General features: G+C 46.7%; 1 protein-coding gene across 3 annotated transcripts in view; it reads right to left on the minus strand.

The window, feature by feature from the left end:
• The window catches only part of EDEM3 (ER degradation enhancing alpha-mannosidase like protein 3), a 61,998-nt gene that overhangs the window by 24,201 nt on the left and 10,005 nt on the right, over positions 1-27,792 (minus strand). For all 3 annotated transcript variants that reach the window (XM_075616911.1, XM_075616910.1, XM_075616912.1), the window contains 12 exons: positions 23,232-23,271; positions 21,158-21,270; positions 16,948-17,101; positions 15,828-15,962; positions 14,077-14,182; positions 13,222-13,319; positions 9,584-9,709; positions 7,578-7,661; positions 6,543-6,626; positions 5,058-5,182; positions 4,647-4,812; positions 1,646-1,800 (listed from right to left, as the gene is read on the minus strand). In XM_075616911.1, coding sequence (XP_075473026.1) covers positions 1,646-1,800; positions 4,647-4,812; positions 5,058-5,182; positions 6,543-6,626; positions 7,578-7,661; positions 9,584-9,709; positions 13,222-13,319; positions 14,077-14,182; positions 15,828-15,962; positions 16,948-17,101; positions 21,158-21,270; positions 23,232-23,271 — 1,386 coding nt within the window. The remainder of the gene's footprint in view (positions 1-1,645; positions 1,801-4,646; positions 4,813-5,057; positions 5,183-6,542; positions 6,627-7,577; positions 7,662-9,583; positions 9,710-13,221; positions 13,320-14,076; positions 14,183-15,827; positions 15,963-16,947; positions 17,102-21,157; positions 21,271-23,231; positions 23,272-27,792) is intronic.

The raw sequence follows: 27,792 nt of genomic DNA on the forward strand, positions 1-27,792 counted from the left end.
GAAACACACATTGTGCTAGATTTATCACAGTTTCTCCGCTGATAAACTACAGCACATTCATTTTGTGATACATTGGGATCGTTGTTTAGCTTTAGAGACTTTTGATGGACACTTGTCTTTAACATAGGAAAAAATGTACTTCATAAAGAGAATAATTTCAGTTACAATAACAAACGAGATCCTCCCCAGTTCTACGAGTCTGAAAGAGTGGCTTAGCGAAGAAGAACATTTCCTTTGAAGCCGCAATCCTACTTTCCTTATTTTAATAATTTTTATTTTTTTTGGAAAGTTATAGGATTGAAAAGCAAAGGGGTTCTGAGGCCGTACCGCGTTCATTTCCGCTCCGGGGACCCCCTGCTCCCCGAGATTCTCATCTCCGCAGGGGGGGGGGGGGCGGAAGCAGAGCCGGCTGGGCTGTGTGGAGCCATCAAATGACAGATTAAATATCCCGCATCATGAGGGCCAATAGGAAACCGTGACATCATCCCTTGCGGATTCCTATTGGCCAGCGCGACCAGGACATTAAAACTGGTGGCACTGCTACTGGCGCCCCGTACGGAGGTGTATATCTCTGGGAGCAGGGAGTCCCCGGAGCTGGAATGAACGGGGTTCATCTCCCGAGACTTCCTGCTGCCCATCTAGGGGGAAACTTTTCTGAGAAGCATATGCTCCTTTTAAGCAAGTGAAACGCTGTCTTGATCCCCGATTTAGCTCTCCTTGTACAGGTCACATGGCACATACAGTATTTACCAAGCAGCTTTCTCCAATCGGTCACGTTCTGGCGCTTTAAGACGCCTTACAGTCCTTGTATGGCTTAGAAGCGTGTCTTCCAGCACTGGATTGGGCCCTGCTTATTTAGTATTTCTTTTTCTACGCGTGTGTGTATATATTATAAGCAATAATATATAAAGCAATAATAAGATTGCAAGCCCTATGTAGCAGGGAAGGATTGTCAATAGACCATATAGAACGTACTAGACAATCCTTCCCTGCTACATAGGGCTTGCAATATTATTATTATATGTACGTACATGTACACACACACACACACACACACACACACACACACACACACACACACACACACACACACACACACACACACACACACACACACACACACACACACACACACACACACACTTTCTTGTCCATAACACGGACAGTGTATGCAGCGCAGTACATAGAGTTCTCCAAACACGATTCCCTCACCCACAGAGCTTACAATCTAATGTTGGTCACTGAGGCACAGTGGACTTGAGTAACTTGTCCAAGGTCACAAAAGCCGACCCTGAGCAAGTTACTCAATCTGATATTCATGACAACAGCATGCAGCGTCTCCTTCAGAATATGAATTGGTGTTTTTAAAAACAAAAAACAAATGACCCCTATTTTTGAAGTTAGTTTGTAAACATTGAGAGTTCAGACTTGGGAGCAGTTTGATTTCCTTTGGCAGTTCAAATCGTTGTCTGGATTTGTTTAGGGAAACCAATTAGACTTCCCTTCTTTACAGAAAGGTTGTTTCTGGCTGGTTACATGGGATTGCACCTTTAACGTCTGGTACAAAGAGAAGATAATTATTACAAACAAGCAATATAATGAAGCTGAAGTAAATATAAGCGAATAAGAAAAGGAGCTCTCTTACATTCGGGAAGGGCCCCGCGGACAATTCTTATCCACCACGTTCTTTAAAGGTTCCCGGATGCTTTGTGCGTACATCGGGTCGTTTGGGAAGAGGATCTGGGTGTTCGGACACGACCAGTCGAAGTTACTGTCATCCAGTTCGGTGTAGTGTGTAGTCTGGAATGAAAAGTGGCTTTAGCATTAGAAAACCATTTTTCCTTATTTCGGGGATTATTCTTTAAAATCTCACAGTAGCAAAACTGGTGCAAGTCCCCGGCATTTAAAGTTTAAAAAAGCCTACAGCCTTTTACTTCCATTTAGTTTTTATTTTGCAAGATTTTGTTCTACATACAAGTCTGCCGTCACCTCTTTTTAAACTGTTTTATTCCCAATAGTCTAACCGTGTGAAAGGTGCAAGTACAGCAGCAGATATTGCTGTGTAAACACACTGCTGCAGGCTCGGTGGCTTCTTAACGCTAGGAGTGGCCGTTCTGTTCCCTGAACGCAGCGATCAGAGCTGGAACCAGCCCTATGGCGTACAGGTAACACCATGCAACAAATGCTGGTATTTTAGGGGGCGATCGGACCGAAGTGGATTGTCCTGCATTGCTGTTTACATAGGGATGTCCCCCACAATGTGATCACTACACCAAGGAAGGATGTGGTGTAGTAAATGATGTAGTAATGATGTAGTAACATTGTGTTTATTGCACAATCAGCTTAGCAATGAAGGTGTAGTCCTGTTGGATGAAACATGTTGGTGTTTCCTACACCTTCATTGCCAAGCTGATTGTGTTTATTGCACAATGTTACTACACCTGGAGTTGCCCTATCTATTTTTGATCCACTGATGCGGATGCTCCTTTCCTTCTACATATCCTGATCTCTACCACTGAGGATTGCACGCTGCAGAGTTTTTCCCTGTCTGGATCTCACCGTCAGGTAAAGGGAACAGCCCCTCTGTGTTTACCTTCTCAGTGCCTGCTGTTTTATTGATCTAAACCCTATAGGTAGGTAATTACTTACCAGGGGACCAATCTCTGTGGTAGCCAGGTGGGCACCACTAGGTCCCTTAATCTCCCTTGGGTGATCTCTGTTATTATAAAGTTATTAAGGACATTGGGACTATACTCTGAATATATTATTCTTATACTGTACAATAGAGCACTTACTGGTGAAGCCCCATCTACCAAATCACCAATATGTAAAGATTAAGTCATCCCAGATATCTTTACTGAGATCTGAGGCAGGGATTCACCATGCTCTGATAGTGGATATCAGAGCTTGATCCAGCATTAACTGCCAATGGCTTGAATGGCAGTTAAGTGGACTTATCCTAGCTTAGCTTCAAGTGAACTGTTAGTCTAGTTATCCAATCAAAATTGTCCCTCCAGTGAATTCATACGGTCTTGTATCGTGTAATAATTTCTACCTCTGGTTTTTTCTAGACAGGTCTCGGCAGAGATCTCTACAACATCTTTAGATAACCCCATTGTTCTTCTTTTCTACCCAGCAAAATGTAGGGCTTCGTAAAATAAGTGCTCATGTAGTCCCGGACTTTTGATGCCGCATCCAAGTATAATAAACTAACCTTCGTCTTTTTACACTGATATCCAAGGCACAGGACCCAACCTCATTTGTGACTACTACTGATGTTAGTATGTGACATTATTCCCCAAGATAACACCACAGTGACGGCTGCCTTTCTTTACCCAAAACTGACACCTAGAACAGGTTTGAAATTGTTATTTAAAGTTAGTTTGTAAGCATGGTGAGCTGAGAATTGGGGTGGGTTCGACTTCCCCTGGTTGCTCCCTTTTATTTGAGGTCACGGTTTAGTAGATGAGGTTGAAAAAAAAAAAGGTTCAACCTATTTTAAATTTAGACAACAGATACTTTATCCTATATCCGTACTTACAGTATATTGATCCAGAGGAAGGCAAACAAAAAAAACCCCAGTGACACATTATCCAATGATATCTCATAAGGGGACAAATAAATTCCTTCCTGACGGCAAGAATTGGCAATAAGATTAATCCCTTCCCATGTTTACTTATTTGGTGTATCCCTGTATACCTTTCCTTTCTATAAAGATGTCCAACTTTTTTTTTTTTTTAACAAATCTATTGTATCTGCCATCACAGTCTCCATGGGTAATGAATCACACATTGTAACTGCCCTTACTGGAAAGAACCCTTTCCTTTGTTGCTGTGAAATCTCCTTTCTTCCAACCTTAAGGGACGACCCAGAGTCCTTTGTACTGCCCGTGGGATGAATAGTTCTTTTGCGAGCTCCTTGTACTGTCCCTGAATATATTTGTATATAGTTACCATATCCCTTCTTAGACGACTCTTTTCTTTTTTTTGTTTCAATTTTTTTTATTGTTTTAGAGAGACATAACAAATATATAGTCTTGGAATACATGTGATGTTTCAACAGTGTCACTTGTCCATACAACAAAGGGCATTAACAGTTCGTCATCATTACTGAAATAAAATAGTTGCTATAACACTGTTTTTGAATAAGTGTGGTCTGTCTTCCTATTTCCGGTTGTGTTAGACGCCTTTTTTCTAATGTAAACAAATCTAATTTAGCTAGCCTCGCCTCATAAATCAGATTATCCATCCACTGTATTAATTTGGTGGCTCTTCTCTGCATAGAGGGGCATAACTATGCTTCCTTTCCTTCCACACCTTTGCTCCCCTTAACTTGATTGGTTCTGTGATCTCTCTATCATGCACAGGTCCTAACTTGTGAGTACTACAGACGTGTACGTGACATGTTCCCTCCAGATAACACAACATATTCTGTTAGAACACATGAGTTTCCAAAGGATTGCACGGCAGTGTTGGTGCGGAATGTCACCGCGGATCCCCCCAGAGGGGAGAATGAAACATTCGACACCTGCAGACTGACGCTTTGAACTTATTGCACTCAGGGCAGTGTCGGGCTTCACTGCGGACCAGAATTACTTATTTCTATTGCAAAGCAAGCAGCACGGGAGAAAGGAAAGGAACACGTACTGTATTTTTTTTGGCGCTGGTGGGGTTTGCAGTAGAAAGCCACAGAGGTAAGAGATGTGCTTCGGTCGTGAAAATATAATCTTCTATATCAAATATAAGGTCTTCCCGCTCCGAGAACAGCAAATAGAGATACTTAAACATCTCTGCCAGGAAAAAGGAATCCATTCTGAAACAAGAAATTAACAACATAGATCAATGGCTGCGATTTCAGAAACGCGGCTTCCAGCTGTATGCACTTTAGTATAATACAATGTTCTGCATATTATATTTATGAGCCACTGATTGAGGAGAGAGGGGGGGGAGGAAGAGGGGAATGGCGCCTTTCTAAAAGCAAAACGGCGACGCTCTTAACTTTGTAATGAATAGAACTAGGCGCACGATGACCGGAACAAGCGGAGTAGTATATATTACCTGTCCTCGTGACTCCCGGTGCGCACGTCTTTCACTGCGGCGAATCCACACGGCACGCGAGCGTATTTATTCAGATTGTCAATAATAGTTTTCCCCACATCCAGGTAATACGGATCTCCGGTGGCCTGTTGATAGGTTTATTAATACACAATGTACACAATGTACACAATGTACACAATGTACACAATGTACACAATGTACACACGAGCTCGCGCGCTGTCCCCAGAGCCACAGCAAAAAAAGCAAGATGCCGCAGCACCAGAGAAGGTCAAAGTCGCAGCGACCTGGGGGGGAGGAGGGGTCTGGGGCATACTTCCGTCTCGGATTTGCCGCGATGTGACTCCCTGCTGCCGGGGAATACCACGGTTCCATCCCGCCACTTTCCTCGGATGTGGGGACAGTAAGCCTGGCTACATTTGTATGTCAAAACCCTTTGTACATCATCTTTCTGACACCTATAAGTATTTATTAGTTTAAAGTGAGACTTGGGAGGGGTCTCATTTCCTCCGGCTGCCCCCCGTTTGCAGGGGCACCCCTGTGTGATCAGCAAGTCCACCTCCCCATATCCTTATTGGCTCTCTGATAAGTTGCTTTACAAACACTTCCCCATTCAGAGGCCCCTAAGGCTTCGGGCCCCAGTTCTCCCTACTGCCCGCGCGCCTTGCGGGGCTATTACGGGGCATATCTGCCCTGCCATTGGCTGCGTGCTGACCATGTGACTGCGCCGCGGCACGGGTAGACAAAATTATTGTGTACGCTGGCAGCAGCGAAGACATCACAGCGCTTTGCGCGCCCACACACAGCCACCAGGGCCTGTCCCATAGAGGGCTGTGCTGTGTGGCGCGCACGCTGTAGTGAGTGAGTGCGCTCCGCCGTGACCGCCGGGGACTCGGCCTAAGAAATGTAACCGGACGGCTTTTAAAAACCGCCAAAGTCCCATTACCAGGAAATTGCAACTCCACTTCCTACCCCGACCCAAAGATGCAGCACTGTGCCAATTAACGGGTTACACAGCCCGTATTAATGACATTTTTAATAAACCCATTTTTAGTTTTTATTTACAACGTCACTGGCTGCTGTTTTAACCTAGGCAGTATCGGGGTTAATCCAACAACTACAAGTACTATTTTAAATGCAACTATTTTAACTACATTTTTAGGGTAACAAAAAAATTAAAATAAATTGCACTGGGCATGGTATATCAATAAGACCTTTAGGTAAATATAATGCGCAGTAGTGATACGAGCAGACTGGTTTACTGGGCAATTACATCAGAACTGGAGTTACGACTAAGAGGCTTAATATTTCCCCACAATGCAGCCGATGGGGTCGTTTTCAGACGAAATTCACCATTAACTTCTCAGTGGAAGGTTGGGTGCTCGGGCAGAGCTAGGATAAGTTCGAGGGTCAGTTTACCCAGCACACGCAATTTCACGGGGGTAAGCGGTGTGAGAAGCCAGGACCCCAAGCAGGGTTTGTTCTTACTTTATACAGGAAATAGGTACTTTCTGCAAACTCTGGTCTTAGTGGATGCTGGGCCCAGTGAACTCGAAAATCTGTTGTGAAAGCCTGAAGATAAAGAACACACCGTTTCAGACACAAGCCTTCATTTCCTTCTCACCCGCTGCAGAATTTTCCGCAAGTCCCTGCCTAAAATAAAGTGACTTGCCCAAGGTCACAACGAGCCGACACTGGGATTTGAAGGGCAGCGCTGTTCCCACTGAGCGTGTCCTTAATTTGTTTAAAGGAGCTAAACGTGCCGACCCATAATTTTTTTTACATATAAAAACACACACTTTATAAATGGAAGCCATAGAGCGGATTGACGCCATTCCAAGCTACATGGATTCCAGAGGTATTTCGTTTAGAAATTCCCTTACAAGAATTCATGTCTGGGAGAAACAATATGGGAACTGGTGTCAGCCTCATTCTGGCAGCCAATAGAAAGCCGTGGTATCAGTCACGTGACATTACAGCTTTCTGATTGGGTGACCGTGCTGATGTTTTTTTTCCCTCAAACACAGAACTAAAAAAAAAAAAAAAAATCTATCATGTCGGCAAACTGGGGCTCCCCGAAGTTTGAGCGGTGGGGTTCAGATTAATGGGACCCCCCCGGACGTATAGGGTGTAAAAATAAATAACCTTGGTTTTGGGGAGGAGGTTACTACTTGCAAGTATATTGACTTATGTATAAATCGCTACAGATGTAGCAGAAAGCAACATGAAGTAACACAAAAGAATGCGTTAAATAATGCATGTTTTCTGCTTCGATTTGTTTTCAATGGTGCTACTGTGAAATAAGGTTAATGAAGTATAATACTGAAGCTAGAATCCGTAGTTTGAACACCAAAACAATACATAAGAATATTCCTATGTTACGTACTTAAGGACAGTGTAAGCATGATAAAAAGCACAGCATACCAACAGATCAGCAGAAATTATCACAAGTTTGTATGCATTTAAAAGTAAAGTTTTGGGGTGAAAAAAAATGTAAAAGCTGTAAATACACACACCACTTACCTCTGGTAGGAAATTATGCTTTTTTATGACCTGGTACAACATTTCATGAGTTTCTATTGCGGGTCTTATGTCCCCTTTCAGAACCTAGAAAGCAAAAATAAAGATATAGATATAGATATATAGATATATATTCATAAGATAATTATAAATGCAACACTAACACGTGACTACAGTACATGTGTAATGCAACACGGCTGCGTGAGTTTCCCACAGAGGGGAAACAAGAAGAAAAGTCCCAAAGCCAGAGAAGGCCGCAGGCGCCCTGCCGCCCCAAAGCCAGAGAAGGCCGCCGGCACCCTGCCGCCCCAAAGCCAGAGAAGGCCGCCGGCACCCTGCAGTCCCAAAGCCAGAGAAGGCCGCCGGCGCCCTGCCGCCCCAAAGCCAGAGAAGGCCGCCGGCGCCCTGCCGCCCCAAAGCCAGAGAAGGCCGCCGGCGCCCTGCCGCCCCAAAGCCAGAGAAAGCCGCCGGCGCCCTGCCGCCCCAAAGCCAGAGAAGGCCGCGGGCGCCCTGCCGTCCCATAGCCAGAGAAGGCTGCGGGCACCTTGCCGCCCCAAAGCCAGAGAAGGCCGCCGGCACCCTGCCGCCCCAAAGCCAGAGAAGGCCGCCGGCACCCTGCCGCCCCAAAGCCAGAGAAGGCCGCCGGCACCCTGCCGCCCCAAAGCCAGAGAAGGCCGCGGGCATCTTGCCGCCCCAAAGCCAGAGAAGGCCGCCGGCACCTTGCCGCCCCAAAGCCAGAGAAGGCCGCCGGCACCTTGCCGCCCCAAAGCCAGAGAAGGCCGCCGGCACCCTGCCGCCCCAAAGCCAGAGAAGGCCGCCGGCACCTTGCCGCCCCAAAGCCAGAGAAGGCCGCCGGCACCCTGCCGCCCCAAAGCCAGAGAAGGCCGCGGGCATCTTGCCGCCCCAAAGCCAGAGAAGGCCGCCGGCACCCTGCACTTCTATTAAGTATCCATTATAAAAAGTTCAGACCACATAATACATTTCCTGTCAGCAGCAACACTGCCCAAAATCAGATAGCAAATCTCCCGGTTAATAACTTGGGTGGGGAGGTGGTACGCGCCCAATACCGCTGGAGGAGCCGATAGCGCTTTGCTTTCTAGAGACAGAAGTGATGTATATACAGATGCTATTACCCCTGTCAACACACAAAACGGGTGATGTCGTTAACCATTGTTTTCAATAGCATTACAGTTATATGATGGTCAGCCTTAAGGCATCGCATTAACGAGGCAATAAACTCTGCTTCAGATGTAGCCCTTAAGAGACAAAATACATGCAAAAGAAAGGCCCTATTTAATATGTGCAGGTGTACTGATGTATAAAGATATTTGTATTGGCCAATACAGTTATGTTGGCATTTATGGGGTTACGATTTGTCTTTGCAAAAGTGGGAGGGTTTTAGTGAAGTTACAAATGAAATGCCCTATTTAATCCACGTGTCACTTCTGCGTGAAGAAAGCACGCGAAAGTGCCCGTAACAGCTACGGGTTCGTACGGTGGCTTTGGACGCATGCAGCCTCATCCTTCACGTCTTCTTGACGATGCAATTGTACTGTACAGAGCTTTCTAAACCTCATATATCTCATCCTCAAGAGCACTGTGCCATTTATTGGACGGTACATTAGCAGAATACCTGATGAAGGCCCCCGAGAGATTGAAAGCTTGTAACACAACTACTTGTTCTTAGAAAAGGTCTCATACCCCCTACTCCCTCTCCCGACTCCGTTACTACATGGAAGAAAGGACCAACCCTGTGACCTACCCTTCTTTGCATGCATTATAAGAAGAAATCTATGAGGTTTGGGAAGCTCTGAACACTGGGATTACATCTATGGAGAATGTGTCCCTAAAACATATCCTAATGTCCCACTGAATATGGTGTAGGACGGCAAATACTTAAACGTTAACTCTCCAGGTTTCATTTTAGGATCTACACACCGGCGATGAAACAACAGATGTAACAGCCAGACCGTGCTATCACTCCACATTCAGGGCGGCGAGCGCCTTACCTGCAGACCGGGGAAAAACGCCAGCAACGAGTCCATCCACGTCCGCGCCGTTAACATCGGTTTGTGGATATGAACGTCGAGCAGAAGGGGAGGCTGACTGATATACCTCATGATGGCGTCGTAATGCTGAACACGGAGAAACCGGTGTTACGCACACGTGTTAACGGTAACACTACTCTACTGGCACGTGCAATTCTATACCCACAACACATTAAATTCTTACAATCAAGCACATAAAAATCCCACGTGTGCACATTCACATGTCTCAGACAGGTCTGCATCCCTGCCCTTACCCATTATCTCCTAGCATACAATGCTACCACTGCAGCCAGGGATTCTGGGTAATGACATGCAAATCAGCACTGAGTCACTCATTACTTATCCATTTTAACATTAAGCCCTATGAAATTCTCCATAGATTAAATTATACAGGTAGACATAATTGGGTCAGCAGCGCTTTCCTCCACCTACTTCTGGGTGTCTACAATTAGATATGTTCTGCATGAACTAAAGTCCGATACCAGCTATCGAAGAAACGACACAGGACCTGATGGCTTTGATGCAGATAAGATTCTTCACTAATCAACATGCACAAGTCTAAACCATGCCGACTGTTCTCTGTCTTTGATACTCTACTCAAACCACCCTCAGCTGCCTCTCCTTCCTCCATCTCCGCTCAGGACTTTGCTGACTATTTTAAGGAAAAGGTGGAATCCATACGTCAGAACATCCCCTCTGTTTCTTCCTCCCATCCTACACCTCTTCCTATCTCTCCTCCTGCCTTCCTTTACTCTTTTTCCACTGTCTCAGAGGAGGATGTGTCGCTGTTGATCGCCTCTTCTCCCTCTACCACTTGCCCTCTTGACCCCATTCCCTCCCATCTCCTAAAACCTCTTGCTCCTACTATAATCCCTACGCTCACGCACATTTTTAACTCCTCCCTCTGCTCTGGAACCTTTCCATCCTCCTTCAAACATGCAACAGTCATACCATTACTCAAAAACAGCAAGCTTGACCCTACCTGTCTTTCTAACTATCGGCAGGTCTCCCTCCTGCCTTTTGCCTCTAAACTCCTTGAACGTCTTGTATTCGCTCGCTTGCTCCATTTTCTCAACACCTATTCTCTCCTAGACCCTCTACAATCTGGCTTCCGCACTGCTCACTCCACGGAAACAGCCCTCACTAAAATAACTGACGACCTCCATGCTGCCAAAGACAGAGGTCATTACACTCTGCTCATATTACTCAACCTCTCTGCAGCATTTGACACCGTGGACCACCCTCTTCTCCTTCACATTCTCCATACTCTTGGCATTCGGAACAAAGCTCTATCCTGGATCTCATCCTACCTCTCCCATCGTACTTTCAGTGTCTCTTCTGCTAATACCTCCTCCTCCTCTATTGATCTCTCTGTGGGGGTAACCCAGGGCTCTGTCCTGGGACCTCTTCTCTTTTCTCTGTATACACTCTCTCTAGGTGACCTAATAACATCTTTTGGGTTTTATTATCACCTCTATGCTGACGACACACAAATATATTTCTCAACACCCGACCTTACACCTGCTGTACAAACCAAAGTTTCTGAATGTCTCTCTGCTATATCATCCTGGATGGCCCTCCGCCGCCTTAAACGCAACAAGGCTAAAACAGAGCTCCTCATACTTCCTCCCAAACCTGCCCCTACTACCTCCTTCCCCATTACTGTTGGAACTACGATCATTCACCCAGTAGCCCAAGCACGCTGCCTTGGGGTCACACTCGACTCCTCTCTCACATTTGCCCCTCACATTCAAAACGTTTCTAAAACCTGTCGCTTTTTCCTCCGCAATATAACAAAGATACGCCCTTTCCTCTGTTGCTCGACTGCTAAAACTCTGACTCAGGCCCTCATTCTCTTCCGTCTTGATTACTGTAACCTCCTGCTGTCCGGCCTTCCTGCCTCTCACCTGTCTCCCCTACAATCTATCCTTAACGCTGCTGCCAGAATCACTCTACTCTTTCCTAGATCTGTCTCAGCATCTCCCCTCATGAAATCCCTCTTCTGGCTACCGATCAAATCCCGCATCTCACACTCCATTCTTCTCCTCACTTTTAAAGCTTTACACTCTTCTGCCCCTCCTTACATCTCAGCCCTAATTTCTCGTTATGCACCATCCAGACTCTTGCGTTCTTCTCAAGGATGTCTTCTTTCTACCCCCTTTGTATCTAAAGCCCTCTCCCGCCTTAAACCTTTTTCATTGACTGCCCCTCACCTCTGGAATGCCCTTCCCCTCAGTACCCGACTAGCACCCTCTCTATCCACCTTTAAGACCCACCTTAAGACACACTTGCTTAAAGAAGCATATGAATAGCACTGTGGCTATTCTGAACACATGGCACATAAAGCTTGGCCCCCGCAGATGCACTTACCAGAACTCCCTCCTACTGTCTCTGTACGTTCTCCCTACCTACCAATTAGACTGTATGCTCCTCGGAGCAGGGACTCCTCTTCCTTAATGTCTAAAGCACTTATTCCCATGATCTGTTATTTATATTATCTGTTATTTATTTGATTACCACATGTATTACTGCTGTGAAGCGCTATGTATATTAATGGCGCTATATAAATAAAGACATACAATACAATACAGTTCTGTGCATACAATGATGTAGAAATATGCTTCTAACAATAGGAAATTTGGTCTGTAAAACTTTATGAACAGAAGGGATTTAAACCTGGTTTGTACAAGTCCTGATTGCTGTGTCTTACATTCTGGCCTAAAACAGGTCATTGGCACACCCATAAAACCGCAGGGTAATGACAAAACACAGCACATCAATATACGTGCATTTAAAGGGACAATACCTCCTAGGACCAGAGAGTACAAGTGCCATATTTAAGAGCTTATATGAGACTGGTTGATGTCTTTTTTTATTTTTTTTAGCATCATCATCTGACACTTAAGTGCAACCTACAAGATCCCAGGCAGCAGGCAGTTACTCGGGAGGATCAGGTCAAACAAAGCAAATTCATTTTTTTATCCAATGGGTGACTAAGGTAATAGATATGGGAGGAGTCGGAGATGCGGCTCATCTTTGACATTGTCCCACATAGAAGACAGATAAGCTGCATTGCATGGAATCGATTGGATGGATAGGCGACAGAATTGTCATTCAGGGAGAGCATTCAGAGGGTGGGGGGGGGGGGGGGGGGGAAGGTGACCCAGTGGAGAACCTCCGGGATCTGCATTGGGACTGCTGCTCTTTAATATATATTAGTGACATTAGTCTGGAGAGGAAAGGGTGCCTTTTTGCAGATGACACAAAGATCTGTAACAGGGTTGACACTCCAGGGGGGTGAGGGGGTAAATAAAATGATTAATGGGTTTAGATAGATTGGAGGAATGGTCAAGTGTGGCAATTTCCCGACGGGTCATCAAATTCAGACTGTAAGCTCTGTGGACCAGGGAAAGGGAACAATTTATGTACAGCTCTGCGCATATCAATATTTGTGTCTCTTTGCAAGTCCACCAACCTCGGCTGCTCCTCTGTTTACATCTCGTAATAAAATCGGATGACATAAATCGGATTTATTACAAATGAAGCAACGGAGCCTGCCATTTACTTATTCTAACAATGATGAGAAGTCATCCACCTACTGTATTAAATCTTTCCAGGTAGCTGTCATCCCCCAGCAGTACGTAGGCCTTTAGCAAATATTCGTAGTAAGAATCTATCCCGGCTCCAACACCACTGTCTTAAAAAGATACAATGCATTTTATTTTAAAAGATACATACTAAAAGTGAAAAGTTATTTTAATGCATTACACAGGTTCGTTAATAAGTAAATTGCTTTTTTGAATTTTTTTTATCAGGTATTGAACAAAGACCGAATCATACAGGGTAGTCTGCACAGTTGCTGTCCCCTCTAGCAGTGGTGAGAGGTTATGGGGTCAGTCCCTGCAAGCACAGTGAACTAATGGCAGTGACATGTTTAAGGGGTCAGTCCCTGCAAGCACAGTGTACTAATGGCAGTGACATGTTTAAGGGGTCAGTCCCTGCAAGCACAGTGTACTAATGACAGTGACATGTTTAAGGGGTCAGTCCCTGCAAGCACAGTGAACTAATGGCAGTGACATGTTTAAGGGGTCAGTCCCTGCAAGCACAGTGTACTAATGACTGTGACATGTTTAAGGGGTCAGTCCCTGCAAGCACAGTGTACTAATGGCAGTGACATGTTTAAGGGGTCAGTCCCTGCAAGCACAGTGTACTAATGGCAGTGACATGTTTAAGGGGTCAGTCCCTGCAAGCACAGTGTACTAATGGCAGTGACAGGGCAAACACTTTAGGTGCCCTAAGGTGTAGCCACTACACCATGCCCTTTTGTGCATGTTTTCAACGGAGATGATCGCAAGTACTTAATCATGACCGTGGAATCCGGTGGCACTTGGCTGCTGCTGGACTTCCGGTTCTGTACGGTTTAAAGACGATCCAATGTGTCAGTTGGTACGTACCTTTGCGCACCCAGTCTCCCGTATGAATGTTTATGGTCACGCCAACCAGATTACTGCTCCGCTGCCTCTTCTCCCAAAGAAAGTCAAGTGCTTTCCGTGCGTGCTCCTTCAGTAAAGAGGAGAAAGACGGATTATCCTACCAATGTTTCCGACGGTCGCGTTCTTCCTGACATGACCAATCCCATCCACCGCCATGGCAATCCCCATCCACCGCCATGGCAATCCCCATCCACCGCCATGGCAATCCCCATCCACCGCCATGGCAATCCCCATCCACCGCCATGGCAATCCCCATCCACCGCCATGGCAATCCCCATCCACCGCCATGGCAATCCCCATCCACCGCCATGGCAATCCCCATCCACCGCCATGGCAATCCCCATCCACCGCCATGGCAATCCCCATCCACCGCCATGGCAATCCCCATCCATCGCCATGGCAATCCCCATCCACCGCCATGGCAATCCCCATCCACGGCAATCCCCATCCACCGCCATGGCAATCCCCATCCACAGCCATGGCAATCCCCATCCACCGCCATGGCAATCCCCATCCACCGCCATGGCAATCCCATCCACCGCCATGAAACCTTGCACATGATCTCTTTTACCAGGCACACTTTGGTTGTGGCTCAGCTTTGTAATTCGCCGCTGATCAGCGCATCTTTGCAATATCTCCCGCATTATAAATGTTCACTTACAGTGCCAGATATCCAGGACCACGCAACTAACACAGCACATCGTGCTCACCCACGCAGATTTCATGAAAACGGCAGATTAAAACATTTGATTCACAAATTAAAATTATTTCGATGTGGTCAAACGTGCCAGATTTGGTCAAAATGCGGCTACATTTTGGAAATAACCGTTGTGTCATTTACGATAGGGGGGTAAGTTAAGTTTATACTGTGCAAGAAAAGGGAAAATATTTGCTTGCCTAATTTCATTTAATTCACAACCCTCCATATAATCAGAGAGCAACCGTCAAAACAGTGTATTGGCCTACAGTACTTCTAATGAACAAATCCCTTCTCTAAATATTACGGCCATAGGTACTTGTACACTATATGTGTGTACGCTGCCTTCATTAGCCAATGAGATAAGGGGGGGGGGCAATTAGATAAGATTAGAATTTACAGTCCATCCAAGAATAGAAAGAAGTTTATATTTCGCGGAATACAAATAAGAGTGATTTATTGGTGCAGGACCTGCTGCCAGCACATGTATGAATGATTTCATACCCATGTCATACAATAAGATGCCTCATTGCATTCCTAGTTTTTTCCCCACTCGCTCACTTGATTTTTTTTTTTTTTTTTTAAACAGTAATTTATTCTTAAAAATATCCATAACCTAACTTAGTACCGCTGCCAGGCCCCTCCCAATTACGATTAGTGAAAATAATTGGATTTCAAATAATCTAATCCGAGAGCCTCAAATGAAGACCACTTCTCTGATGACAACCCTTTGTAGTCTTTATGGCAAGCAGCTCTGTGCTGCCTGCTGGGGTTGAAAGGAGACTGCAGGGTTCCCATATGGACACCACTACAGGTTTTGAGCTATCAGAAAAAGAAATCCAGGTTGTCGTCTTTAGGGGGCTTCCTATTGAGGTCACTTTATGTTTAATAGAAACTAATGCATCCCAGGGATCCCTGGTTTCTTGTGTGGCCCTCTATATGGGATTGTCCCTACAGGTAGATCAGCGCATGCGTGTAGCTACAGTTGTGCAAATAGAAAAGGTTTAACGCAAACCTCAAAAATAGATATTCCAGTAAAGCGGCTCAGAGCGGCAAACTCCAAGATCAGGGTCCCGGCACAGGCTGTACACGTGTCCGTCTCTGTGCCCGTGCGTGCCTCCGGCCTCCTGATCCCAAACTTCAAATTAACCTGCCAGCAAACAACACAGATTACAGAGATATGTATGGGTGGGGAGGTGTATAGGTGTGGGGAGGAAGTGGGGGGTGACATATAGATATAGATAGCAGCAGCAGCAGTTAGAGAAGGAAACATAAAATCAATAGAAAATAATGCTAGTACTTAATCCAATTGGGTGACAATATAACTAATCTATTTTAATGTCTTTATACCAGTCTACTAGCAGCAGAAAAATGTATGCTAAAAACAAGAACCTGTGAAATATTGCCATCAGCGTTTATAAACAATGGCATTCGTTGCTAAGCAAAACTGCCCAGAAATGACAGAAATGATTGTATAAATGATGTTTTATTTGAATGGTACAAACATGCCATAGCGTGGGAATGAGGACAGCTTTGCATGTCAAAAGAGTACACAAGTTAATATAGGGGTGGCCAACTCCAGTCCTTAAGGGCCACCAACAGGTCAGGTTTTAAGGATATCCATGCTTCAGGACAGATGGCTCAGTCTCAGTCAAAGATTGCACCACGTGCTGAAGCAGGGATATCCTGAAAACATGACCCGTTGGTGGCCCTTGAGGGCTGGAGTTGTCCACTCTTGGGTTAAGGCAAGCTGGGACAGTAGGAAGACTACCTCTGTCCAGAGGAGCGTACTATCTAAAAATGAGGGGATCGGTGTGTGAGAGCTTTTTTTTTAGCAAGGGTTTGGCTAGCAAACATCAGGACTGAGTATGAGGTCCCAGTACGAAAGTAAAAGAAAGATGTCAGGAGATTGCGGGACAGGCCTCCGTGAAAAAGTGCTTTTATAAGGAACGTTAAAACATATGCATGGTAGGGGAGGGTCTGATGGAGCGAGAGAGCATACAGAGGCGTGATTAATATACAAAGATATATGAACTGTAAAATGGATATTAATGGCAAACTCGTGTGTGAGGTTTGTTCACAATGGGGGAGATGGGTGTTACGGGAGCGGAGATGCTGGAGACTGTGCCACTTACTCTTGGGTACGGGAGGCCACTGGTGGTGTTGAACGCTGGCAGCAGCTTGTACCCGAGTTCCTTGGCCATGTGCAAGAGCTCATCATTGTACCACTGCATGAGTTCCCCTTTCTCTCTCAGCATGATGGCAACCGAGTGTCCCCCGAGAAGTCCTCTGTGGGTTTCATCACAAAACAGAAGTTATTTTCCCAGCCTCAGAACCTCACTGAAGATCGGCAGCGAGTAGCACAAACGCTTCGGGAGCTTTTGTCTTCTTGCAAAACTGTTTTGTTTAGGACATGTGGAGAACTCGAGACATAGGTAAAGAGACAACCGGTGGCTGTAAAGCAGAGGTGGGCAAACTCCAGCCCTCAAGGCCATAGGACACATTTTCAGGATAGCCCTGCTTCAGCAAAGTTGGTGCAGTAATTGACAGTCACCAGTGCTGAAGCAGCGATATCCTGACAACCCGACTTTCGGTGGCCCTCGGGGACTGGAGCTGCCCACCTCTGCTCTATAGCGTAGTACATAAGGTACGCAATGTTTGGCATTTAAACAAATGCACTCACTATTTCACAAATATACTTTAGGCATAATAATTTGCCACCCTGGCATAATAATTTGCCACCCTGGAGATTCCGGTGTTACAGCCGGCGCCCAGCCCGGCACTGGTCAGCGGCTCTCTTCCCTTTACTCCCCCTCCCGAGTGCTTTTGTACTGGCAGCACCATTCCAAACCCGTCCTCCGTCAGGTTCGCAGACGCCGGCTAGTCCTCGTTTGGAAGCAGGCCCTTCAGAAGAGCCTCCCAACGCGTTACTCTTCAGGGTTTCATCGGGGGTGGGTTTTACAGTTCATCTCACCCATTACCTTTTATAACCATCAGTACTAAAATAAACAATTACATATTTGTATGTGGATGATTGAACACACACACACACACACACACACACACACACACATTTCATGCCAATTTCTTAAAGTGTTATTCTCCTTATTCCACTACATTGTTGTGTTTAACTCACAATGATCTTTTGCACAATTTGGCTCGTACTGTTAAGGACACTTTAATACCTGCGCTATTACTAGTTAATAATAGATACAACAGTAGCACAAGTAGATCGTTTTTATTTCTACACTCATGCAAGGTATCTATCATTGACCAAGTTATAGTCAAAACAACGATTAAATGTATGTGCCCAGTTTAATCTCTCACACAGCAACATGCACATGAAACGCTGAGAGACAAAATGCGTTGGGGTCCTCTGAGGTGCCAAGTGCCAAACTAGAGCCAGCCGGCATCTGCAGACCTGACTGAGAAAGTGACCAGTGATCGGAGCAACAAATGAGCCCTTGACAGTACGTGATCGCTCCACGGGAGAGACGCTGAGCAGCGACAGGCTGGGCACCAGCTGTGACACCAGAGCTCCGAGGTCTTCCGAGTGACAATTGGTTTAAGTGGCAAACATTGTGTGCCTAATATACAACACCAGTGTTTCCCAAATGGGGTTCCGTGGAACTCTGGGGTTCCACGTAGCAGTCCCAGGGGTTCCACCATGGCTCTCCTCCACCTCCCTCTCCCCCATAGCGGCTATGGAGAGGGTGAGCAGCCACGAACACACAGACTGTTTGCTCCACTGAGGCTCGTGCAGGAAGCCCTGGCTCTGCACGCTGCTCGTTCAAGGAAGATGCCGCTAGCGCAGCAGGCTGACACGTGGCAAAAGCTGCCGGTGAAGAAAGTGAAGAGCGAGGTGCATGAGAAGGGAGCGCGGGTGGCGGTTACAGCTCGCGCCGGAGCAGGAGAGCAGTGACAGGAGAGGAGGGGATATCTACTTATAAGGAAAGTGTATGGCAGTATAGAAAGGTGTGAGTGAGCAGGGGAGGTATATAGGAAGGAGTGAGGGAAAGTGTATGGGAGAGTATAGGAGGGAGTGAGGAGAAGTGTATGGGAGAGTATAGGAGTCAGGGGAAGTGTATGGGGAGAGTATAGGAAGGAGTGAGGGGAAGTGTATGGGAGAGTATAGGAGAATATAGAAAGGAGTGAGGGGAAGTGTATAGGGGGAAGTGTATAGGAAGGAGTGACAAAACATGTAGTTGCCTTCCCCCTGGAAAAATGTAACTTTCAATTTAAAGGTATTTGATCTTGAACCAAGAAAAAAATTTTTCATGTGCTATTTAAGGGGTTCCATTTTGTTGTACAAAATAAAAAAGGGTTCCACGACTAAATTTAATTGGGAAACACTGTACTACACTATAGAGCCGTCTGTTTCTCCGTTTCTTACTTTTAGTCGCAAGAGTTCTCCAAATCTCCTAAACCAGTGGTTCCCAGTCAGTCAATGACTGAGCCCCTGTGAGCCTCCTGTGCTGAGGGATGTGATTAAAACTGGACCTGTTGGGGGTTCTTGAGGACTGGATTTGGGACGCATTGCCCTAAACAAGAGATCGGTGCAAGGATATTTGTGGAGGATTTCAGGAGAGGAGCACCACAGAGATCATATAAATACTGGAAACTAAATTGGATTTAAGTCAATTATAATACTTTTCCCCTTGAAATGTCTATTATCCTCTTTTGAATACATGGTTTGTACTTAACCTACGTTTACACATCACCACCCGGACTAACGTCATTTTGAATATAGATTATAGCTGGGGTAGAGTTTCAAATTGATGTATATATAATCTTCAGGCAAAAATGCCTCCTTTAGGAGTAAAAGTAAAATCGTCATTTAGACAGTGGTTCCCAATTGTGTTTTTTAAAGCTGGGCATGTTTTTTTTCTGTCTGGTTCCATGTGTGTGTTATTTTAGTGTTTATGTTAGATGTGTTTTGATTCTAATTAAAGTTATTTTTGTATTACTTTGGACACATCGGTTGTATATTTCCCCGTCATGGCCCCGCCCCCCGCGCATCCCAACGCTCCCCTACAGACCGCACAATGTGGCTTTCAACTGTGCACGCGCCGCCAGGTGTGCGTGCTGCAGGTAAGACAGGGGCCGTAGCCTACGGGATTACAACCGGGGGGTTGAGGAGTTTTCCCCCAAACCTGAAACCTAGAAGTTGTTTTAAAATCTTTTTTGTTTTGTTTTTAAGGTTAGTTCACAGAGAGGGAGATGGGGCTTATGAGGGGGGCTTATGAGGGGTTTGATTTTCTCTGGCTGCTCCCTTATGTCTGATGTCTGTGTGTCCAGTAAATTTGCTCAGGTGAAGCCCCCTCTCTCTCACTTATCTTTATTACATCTCTAAGGACAGGGGGGGGGGTGGGGGTAAAGGTAAAGACAAAAAACTTTGAGAACACTGCCATTTAGAGGCCCCTAAGAAAATCAATCTGTAATTAATTTCCCCCCAAAATGTAAATTGTTAGAGGCCAATCAGATTGTTAATTTTCTTACAGAAGTTTGTTTCTGGCTATGTGGGAATGCACTGTTACAAGGATGTCAGTGCAGGGAAGGTGCCGCCTCTATAAATCCCTCCATGAAATCCACTCTCTTTTTGTCACTTTTGCTCACGCCTCTCCTCCTCCCCGCCCCCCTCCCCCCCCCCCCCACCCATCCCAGAGCTACCAAGGGTGGGATCCAATGGATTAAGAGGTCATTCTTCGATTGGAATTGAAGAAGCAGACGTCTTCTACTACGAATAGTATTGATCTCAAGAGTCTCCCAACAGATCAGATCTTGTGTCTACCCCCAAGCCATCTTCAATTCCCTTACTGTAGTGGCATCAACAACGTCCCCTTGGAGGGACACATAATGTGGCCCCTAAAGTGGCCACCTCTATGGCCCAGAGGGCCACGTGATACTGGCTCTCGTGCCATAGCTGTGCACCTACGGGTTGGAAATGACTTAAATATATCTAGATAAATTATATTCCTTACTGTTAACGCCACAAAATCTTTATTTTAAGTACTTACTACTGACCCCTTTACCTTAAATTAGTTCGAGTAACATAGTAAGTCGGGTTTTAAAGAAAGCTACCTCCATTGTATTGAACCTGTTAATTGGGCGAGATACTGATCCTACATTTATAGCTATATTTATCTTGAGGAATTCCACACGGATTAGGTCTTATAAGAAAATAAAGTCCTTCCTAACTCCTATCATAAAGTAATCAGATTTCTTCTTGGATCTGCATCCTTCCTACATTTTAACTTGTTCGGTTTAGCGCTGTATTTTCTATCACATTACATTTCCACCATCAAACACCAGGGTTTACTCATTTCTCCTCACATTAATACTCACCCCAGGACTCTGATATTGGTCTCAAAGACAGAGACTACAATGTCATTATCTAAATTTACATCATTAATCACTTTTCTGACGGCATCTTCGAACTCCGCGGTTTTGTTTAACACCTGAAAGAGAAGAGCGTAACCAACGTCATATTACAGACATTGGGTTGGGAAGTCTACGCTGCCTCCACGCCATTCCAAGAACCGGAAACCCTGTCCGTCCCATTAACACAGTTATTCCCAACAAGGGGTTCGTGAGACGTCTCCAAGGGGGGTCGCCAAAAAAATAAATCTATGTAACGGCGGATCCCAGGCTGTATAGTGGGGGCACTTGGAGGCAGTATGCCCTTTATAAAGCTCCAGACTGCCCCTTAGTGTGTGTGGGTGGTACAGTTGTCAATTAACCCGAGAGCTTCAAAGTCGCTCCCCATAGTGCATTGCATCAGCTACTACAAGGCTTTGTGGGCGTTTCTTGAGAGGCTCCTGCAGTGATAGACAGCTATATCCCCACACAGAGGTCCAGTTTGGGGCCTTACTAAGTGTGCTGTCCCTCCACAAGCTCAGGATACTATACTGCACGGGATTAATCAAATGGTTGTGTTCGCAATATTATGGTGAGTGAGCAAGACAAATTATTAATTAGGGGTTCACAGAATATATTTTCTAGCAAGGGGTGAACAACGTAAAGATGGTTGGCACCCGCCAGTATAACGGATCTCACCCGTGGCTCTGAGCAGAGGTCGCAGATGGAAAGTGGAGGATGTGTGATCTGTGTAATAAATGATGCCTTCTCTCTGGAGCCAGAATGTCTTAGGGACACTTTTCCACTAGACAAGTTTTTCCTCAACCAAGGGACTATTAAAAGTGGGCATCAGAGTAACACGTGGGACGTGTACAATGGGAAACACTGTCACGGGGTGTTCACCAGCCACTAATAACCCAAATCATACATGTCACTAAGCAAAACATGCTTATTCTTCTAAAAAGTACAATTCTACATCGTGCCAAAAAAATAATCATTTGTAAGGATATTAACACTAACTGGCATCCTTAAATTAATTTAACCATGCTAAAAAGCAAAAAGATTTTGCGTTTATTAGGGGCCCTGAATGGGAGAGTTTTTGCTTCACCCTTAACCCTGTCCTTTAAACATTTCCATAGTAAACAAATGCTTTGCAGGTTTTTACCATCTTTAACTCATGTTTGTTTGTTAGTGTGCAGACCTATTTTCTTTTCTTTGAGAAGTAATTATGAAGTCACCATTACTCAGATACAGACATAAACGTAGCGTTCCCAGAACGAAGATTTATTTTTCACAAGATACAAATAAAAAAACGTTACTTGAAGTGTGAGTGAATATGTCCAAATAAACCAAATGACTGAGTTTAAAAAAAAAAAAAAAAAATGTTTTTAATCCACTAAGTTGAACGGGCCACTTTATTTTAGTTTCTAGTTTCCTTCAAAAAATGAAATTCAGCAGGGGGTTAATGGTGGGGAGGCATAATCAATTTGCAATTTTGTTGGCTAAAGACATTTAAATAATAAAAAAAAAAATGGTTAAAAATACAAAAAAGGAGAAAAAGGAGAATTACAGACTCAAAGAAAGCAGAAGCATATGCATCTTTACACAGGAAGAAAATAAGTGACAATTTCACTTTATAGGGGATTGGATCTTTATAAAGACGCCAAGTACTGTAGATTTAAAAACAAGAACACTTTTTTCGGCTGCAAAAGTGTGACGTTGTGTAGTTGTTACATGAATCCTCTGCCCTTGCAGATGTGACTTCAGGTTAAATGATTCATTTACCCCTATTACTAACACACGAGGTAGCAGAGAATCTCTCTGTCATTAGACTAAGTGAATACGTTCATTAGAATGACGAGTCCCTCTTCTAACTTGTTCACGCCCCCAGACAAAATAAATACCATTTATTTAAATACAGCGCGTGTACATATTACCAATAAGGATACATAGAATATATTACAAAAAAGGATACAATACATTACCAAAACCACTTATATAATGGTAAAATAAGGACTACAATATTATATTTACAATATATGTTAAGATAACCAGTATTTACCACAAGAGTATCCAACGTATCGATTAAAGTCAGAGAAAATCTGAAAAAAAAGGAGAGAAAAAAAGACCCAGATTAATGGAATTTTTTTTTTGCATAATACAAGTACACTAGTATTAAAACACCCCGATATAACTTCAACGGTTACCCAGAAAGCTTTAAATACAAAATGAAACAAAATACTATTACTATACTTCCAACTCTCTCAATTCTGCTCTCTTATAATGCAGCATCTCAGACTTAAAGCAAATGTGGCTGTTCAGTTTCTTTAGCAATTAAAAAGGTACAGTCCCTCCGCACACCTAAGCGCGCTCACGGCAGGGACATGGTTATGGGGTCAGTCCCTCCGCACACCTAAGCGCGCTCACAGCAGGGACATGGTTATGGGGTCAGTCCCTCCGCACACCTAAGCGCGCTCACAGCAGGGACATGGTTATGGGGTCAGTCCCTCCGCACACCTAAGCGAGCTCACGGCAGGGACATGGTTATGGGGTCAGTCCCTCCGCACACCTAAGCGCACTCACGGCAGGGACCTGGTTATGGGGTCAGTCCCTCCGCACACCTAAGCGCGCTCACGGCAGGGACATGGTTATGGGGTCAGTCCCTCCGCACACCTAAGCGAGCTCACGGCAGGGACATGGTTATGGGGTCAGTCCCTCCGCACACCTAAGCGCGCTCACAGCAGGGACATGGTTATGGGGTCAGTCCCTCCGCACACCTAAGCACGCTCACAGCAGGGACATGGTTATGGGGTCAGTCCCTCCGCACACCTGAGCGCGCTCACGGCAGGGACACGGTTATGGGGTCAGTCCCTCCGCACACCTAAGCACGCTCACGGCAGGGACATGGTTATGGGGTCAGTCCCTCCACACACCTAAGCGCGCTTACGGCAGGGACATGGTTATGGGGTCAGTCCCTCCGCACACCTAAGCGCGCTCACGGCAGGGACATGGTTATGGGGTCAGTCCCTCCGCACACCTAAGCGCGCTCACGGCAGGGACATGGTTATGGGGTCAGTCCCTCCGCACACCTAAGCGCGCTCACGGCAGGGACATGGTTATGGGGTCAGTCCCTCCGCACACCTAAGCACGCTCACGGCAGGGACATGGTTATGGGGTCAGTCCCTCCGCACACCTAAGCGCGCTCACAGCAGGGACATGGTTATGGGGTCAGTCCCTCCGCACACCTAAGCACGCTCACGGCAGGTACATGGTTATGGGGTCAGTCCCTCCGCACACCCAAGCGCGCTCACGGCAGGGACATGGTTATGGGGTCAGTACCTCTGCACACCTAAACTTGCTCACGGCAGGGACATGGTTATGGGGTCAGTACCTCCGCACACCCAAGCGCGCTCACGGCAGGGACATGGTTATGGGGTCAGTCCCTCCGCACACCTAAGCGCGCTCACGGCAGGGACATGGTTATAGGGTCAGTCCCTCCGAACACCCAAGCGCGCTCATGGTAGGGGCATGTTTATATGGTCCCACCTGCGTGACTCGTACCTTTACAACCAACATCTGAAACCTTAAAGTAGCTGTATAAAGGACTTTAAAATAGTGAGTAAACCTGGTGAGTGGAGGCTTGGGAAGGGATTGCTTTCCTGGGACTGACTCCCCTTTGTCATGGTTATGGGGTCAGTCCCTCCGCACACCTAAGCGCGCTCACAGCAGGGACATGGTTATGGGGTCAGTCCCTCCGCACACCTAAGCGCGCTCACGGCAGGGCCATGGTTATGGGGTCAGTCCCTCTGCTCACCTAAGCACGCTCACGGCAGGGACATGGTTATGGGGTCAGTCCCTCCGCACACACCTAAGCGCGCTCACAGCAGGGACATGGTTATGGGGTCAGTCCCTCCGCACACCTAAGCACGCTCACGGCAGGGACATGGTTATGGGGTCAGTCCCTCCGCACACCCAAGCGCGCTCACGGCAGGGACATGGTTATGGGGTCAGTCCCTCCGCACACCTAAGCACGCTCACGGCAGGGACATGGTTATGGGGTCAGTCCCTCCGCACACCCAAGCGCGCTCACGGCAGGGACATGGTTATGGGGTCTGTCCCTCTGCACACCTAAACTTGCTCACGGCAGGGACATGGTTATGGGGTCAGTCCCTCCGCACACCCAAGCGCGCTCACGGCAGGGACATGGTTATGGGGTCAGTCCCTCCGCACACCTAAGCACGCTCACGGCAGGGACATGGTTATGGGGTCAGTCCCTCCGCACACCCAAGCGCGCTCACGGCAGGGACATGGTTATGGGGTCTGTCCCTCTGCACACCTAAACTTGCTCACGGCAGGGACATGGTTATGGGGTCAGTCCCTCCGCACACCCAAGCGCGCTCACGGCAGGGACATGGTTATGGGGTCAGTCCCTCCGCACACCTAAGCGCGCTCACGGCAGGGACATGGTTATAGGGTCAGTCCCTCCGAACACCCAAGCGCGCTCATGGTAGGGGCATGTTTATAGGGTCCCACCTGCGTGACTCGTACCTTTACAACCAACATCTGAAGCCTTAAAGTAGCTGTATAAAGGACTTTAAAATAGTGAGTAAACCTGGTGAGTGGAGGCTTGGGAAGGGATTGCTTTCCTGGGACTGACTCCCCTTTGTACTTGGCACCCCCTTATCTTTATTGGGCTGGGTTGGATAAGGGTAAAGAAAACACTTGATTGACAAACACGTTCCCTTTTCAGAAGCCCCTAAGAAATTCAGCTTCAATTATTACCAATTATAAATCAATGATTCAAGTAACAAAAAGTAGGAAAGTCTTTACGTTTAGCCCGGTTAGATTAGTTTAGGGAAGCCAAATACAAAGTTGCATGTGGCAGGCTACATGTCATTGCACTGTGTGCAAGGAAGATCATTACATGCCTGACTTGTGTGCATACCAACACGGACTGCACCTTACGGTTACGACTGCACCAATTCTCGGGCTTTGAGAATTCAATGCTATTCAGTTTCCCCAAACGTAGTGCGGAGGCCTTGTGCTATCAATGACTCGTTCACCTGCATGGTAACGTAACCCTTGGGAGTTCCCTGGGACGTTCAACAGCCCGGCTCCCTGCAGGTTCTTAGTATGTTCACAGCGATGCAGTGACACCGGAGTATGAATCTTAGCAACTGAAGGTGCCCCAAAGCTTAGCACCGGTGAGTAATTCTGGACCACATTGTAGGACCAAACACCCCCCCCCCCCCACAAGTATCTGTCTCCTCGTCTCCATCCCTCGCCTTTCTTTCCTCTGTTCTTGTAGCTTGTTACTAGTATAATGGCGATGCTTTGTGGTGTATTTATCCAATGTTATCGTGGTATTTTCATTCCTGTTCTATTTTATGGTTATCTGGAGTAGAGAAGAGTCGATACACGAGGAAGAGAAACTAGAAATAAATATAATTTCCTGATAAACCAGAATTGCTGCTTTGTACACGATCGGGTCATCTAAACCGATGTGTGCACTAGTGAGCGGTACATGCAATTCTTCCCTTGCAAGGAGTTTTAACCCTTTGAGTACCTGTGACTTTCAAGGAACGCCATGATGGCCGGCACGCCAGGGCCCTTGTTATGTTCCGGGAACGCCATGATGGCCGGAACGCCAGGGCCCTTGTTATGTTCCGGGAACCCCAGGATGGCCGGAACGCCAGGGCCCTTGTTATGTTCCGGGAACGCCATGATGGCCGGCACTCCAGGGCCCTTATGTTCCCGGGAACGCCATGATGGCCGGCACGCCAGGGCCCTTGTTATGTTCCCGGGAACGCCATGATGGCCGGAACGCCAGGGCCCTTGTTATGTTCCGGGAACGCCATGATGGCCGGCACGCCAGGGCCCTTGTTATGTTCCGGGAACGCCATGATGGCCGGCACGCCAGGGCCCTTGTTATGTTCCGGGAACGCCATGATGGCCGGCACGCCAGGGCCCTTGTTATGTTCCGGGAACGCCATGATGGCCGGCACGCCAGGGCCCTTATGTTCCGGGAACGCCATGATGGCCGGCAGGCCAGGGCCCTTGTTATGTTCCCGGGAACGCCATGATGGCCGGCACGCCAGGGCCCTTGTTATGTTCTGGGAACGCCATGATGGCCGGCACGCCAGGGCCCTTGTTATGTTCCGGGAACGCCATGATGGCCGGCACGCCAGGGCCCTTGTTATGTTCCCGGGAACGCCATGATGGCCGGCACGCCAGGGCCCTTGTTATGTTCCGGGAACGCCATGATGGCCGGCACGCCAGGGCCCTTGTTATGTTCCGGGAACGCCATGATGGCCGGCACGCCAGGGCCCTTGTTATGTTCCCGGGAACACCATGATGGCCGGAACGCCAGGGCCCTTGTTATGTTCCCGGGAACACCATGATGGCCGGCACGCCAGGGCCCTTGTTATGTTCCGGGAACGCCAGGATGGCCGGAACGCCAGGGCCCTTGTTATGTCCCCGGGAACGCCATGATGGCCGGCACGCCAGGGCCCTTGTTATGTCCCCAGGAACGCCATGATGGCCGGAACGTCAGGACCCTTGTTATGTCCCGTGAACGCCATGATGGCCGGCACTCCAGGGCCCTTATGTTCCCGGGAACGCCA

The sequence above is a fragment of the Ascaphus truei genome, chromosome 10 (genome assembly GCF_040206685.1).
Source record: "Ascaphus truei isolate aAscTru1 chromosome 10, aAscTru1.hap1, whole genome shotgun sequence".
Taxonomy (NCBI): domain Eukaryota; kingdom Metazoa; phylum Chordata; class Amphibia; order Anura; family Ascaphidae; genus Ascaphus; species Ascaphus truei.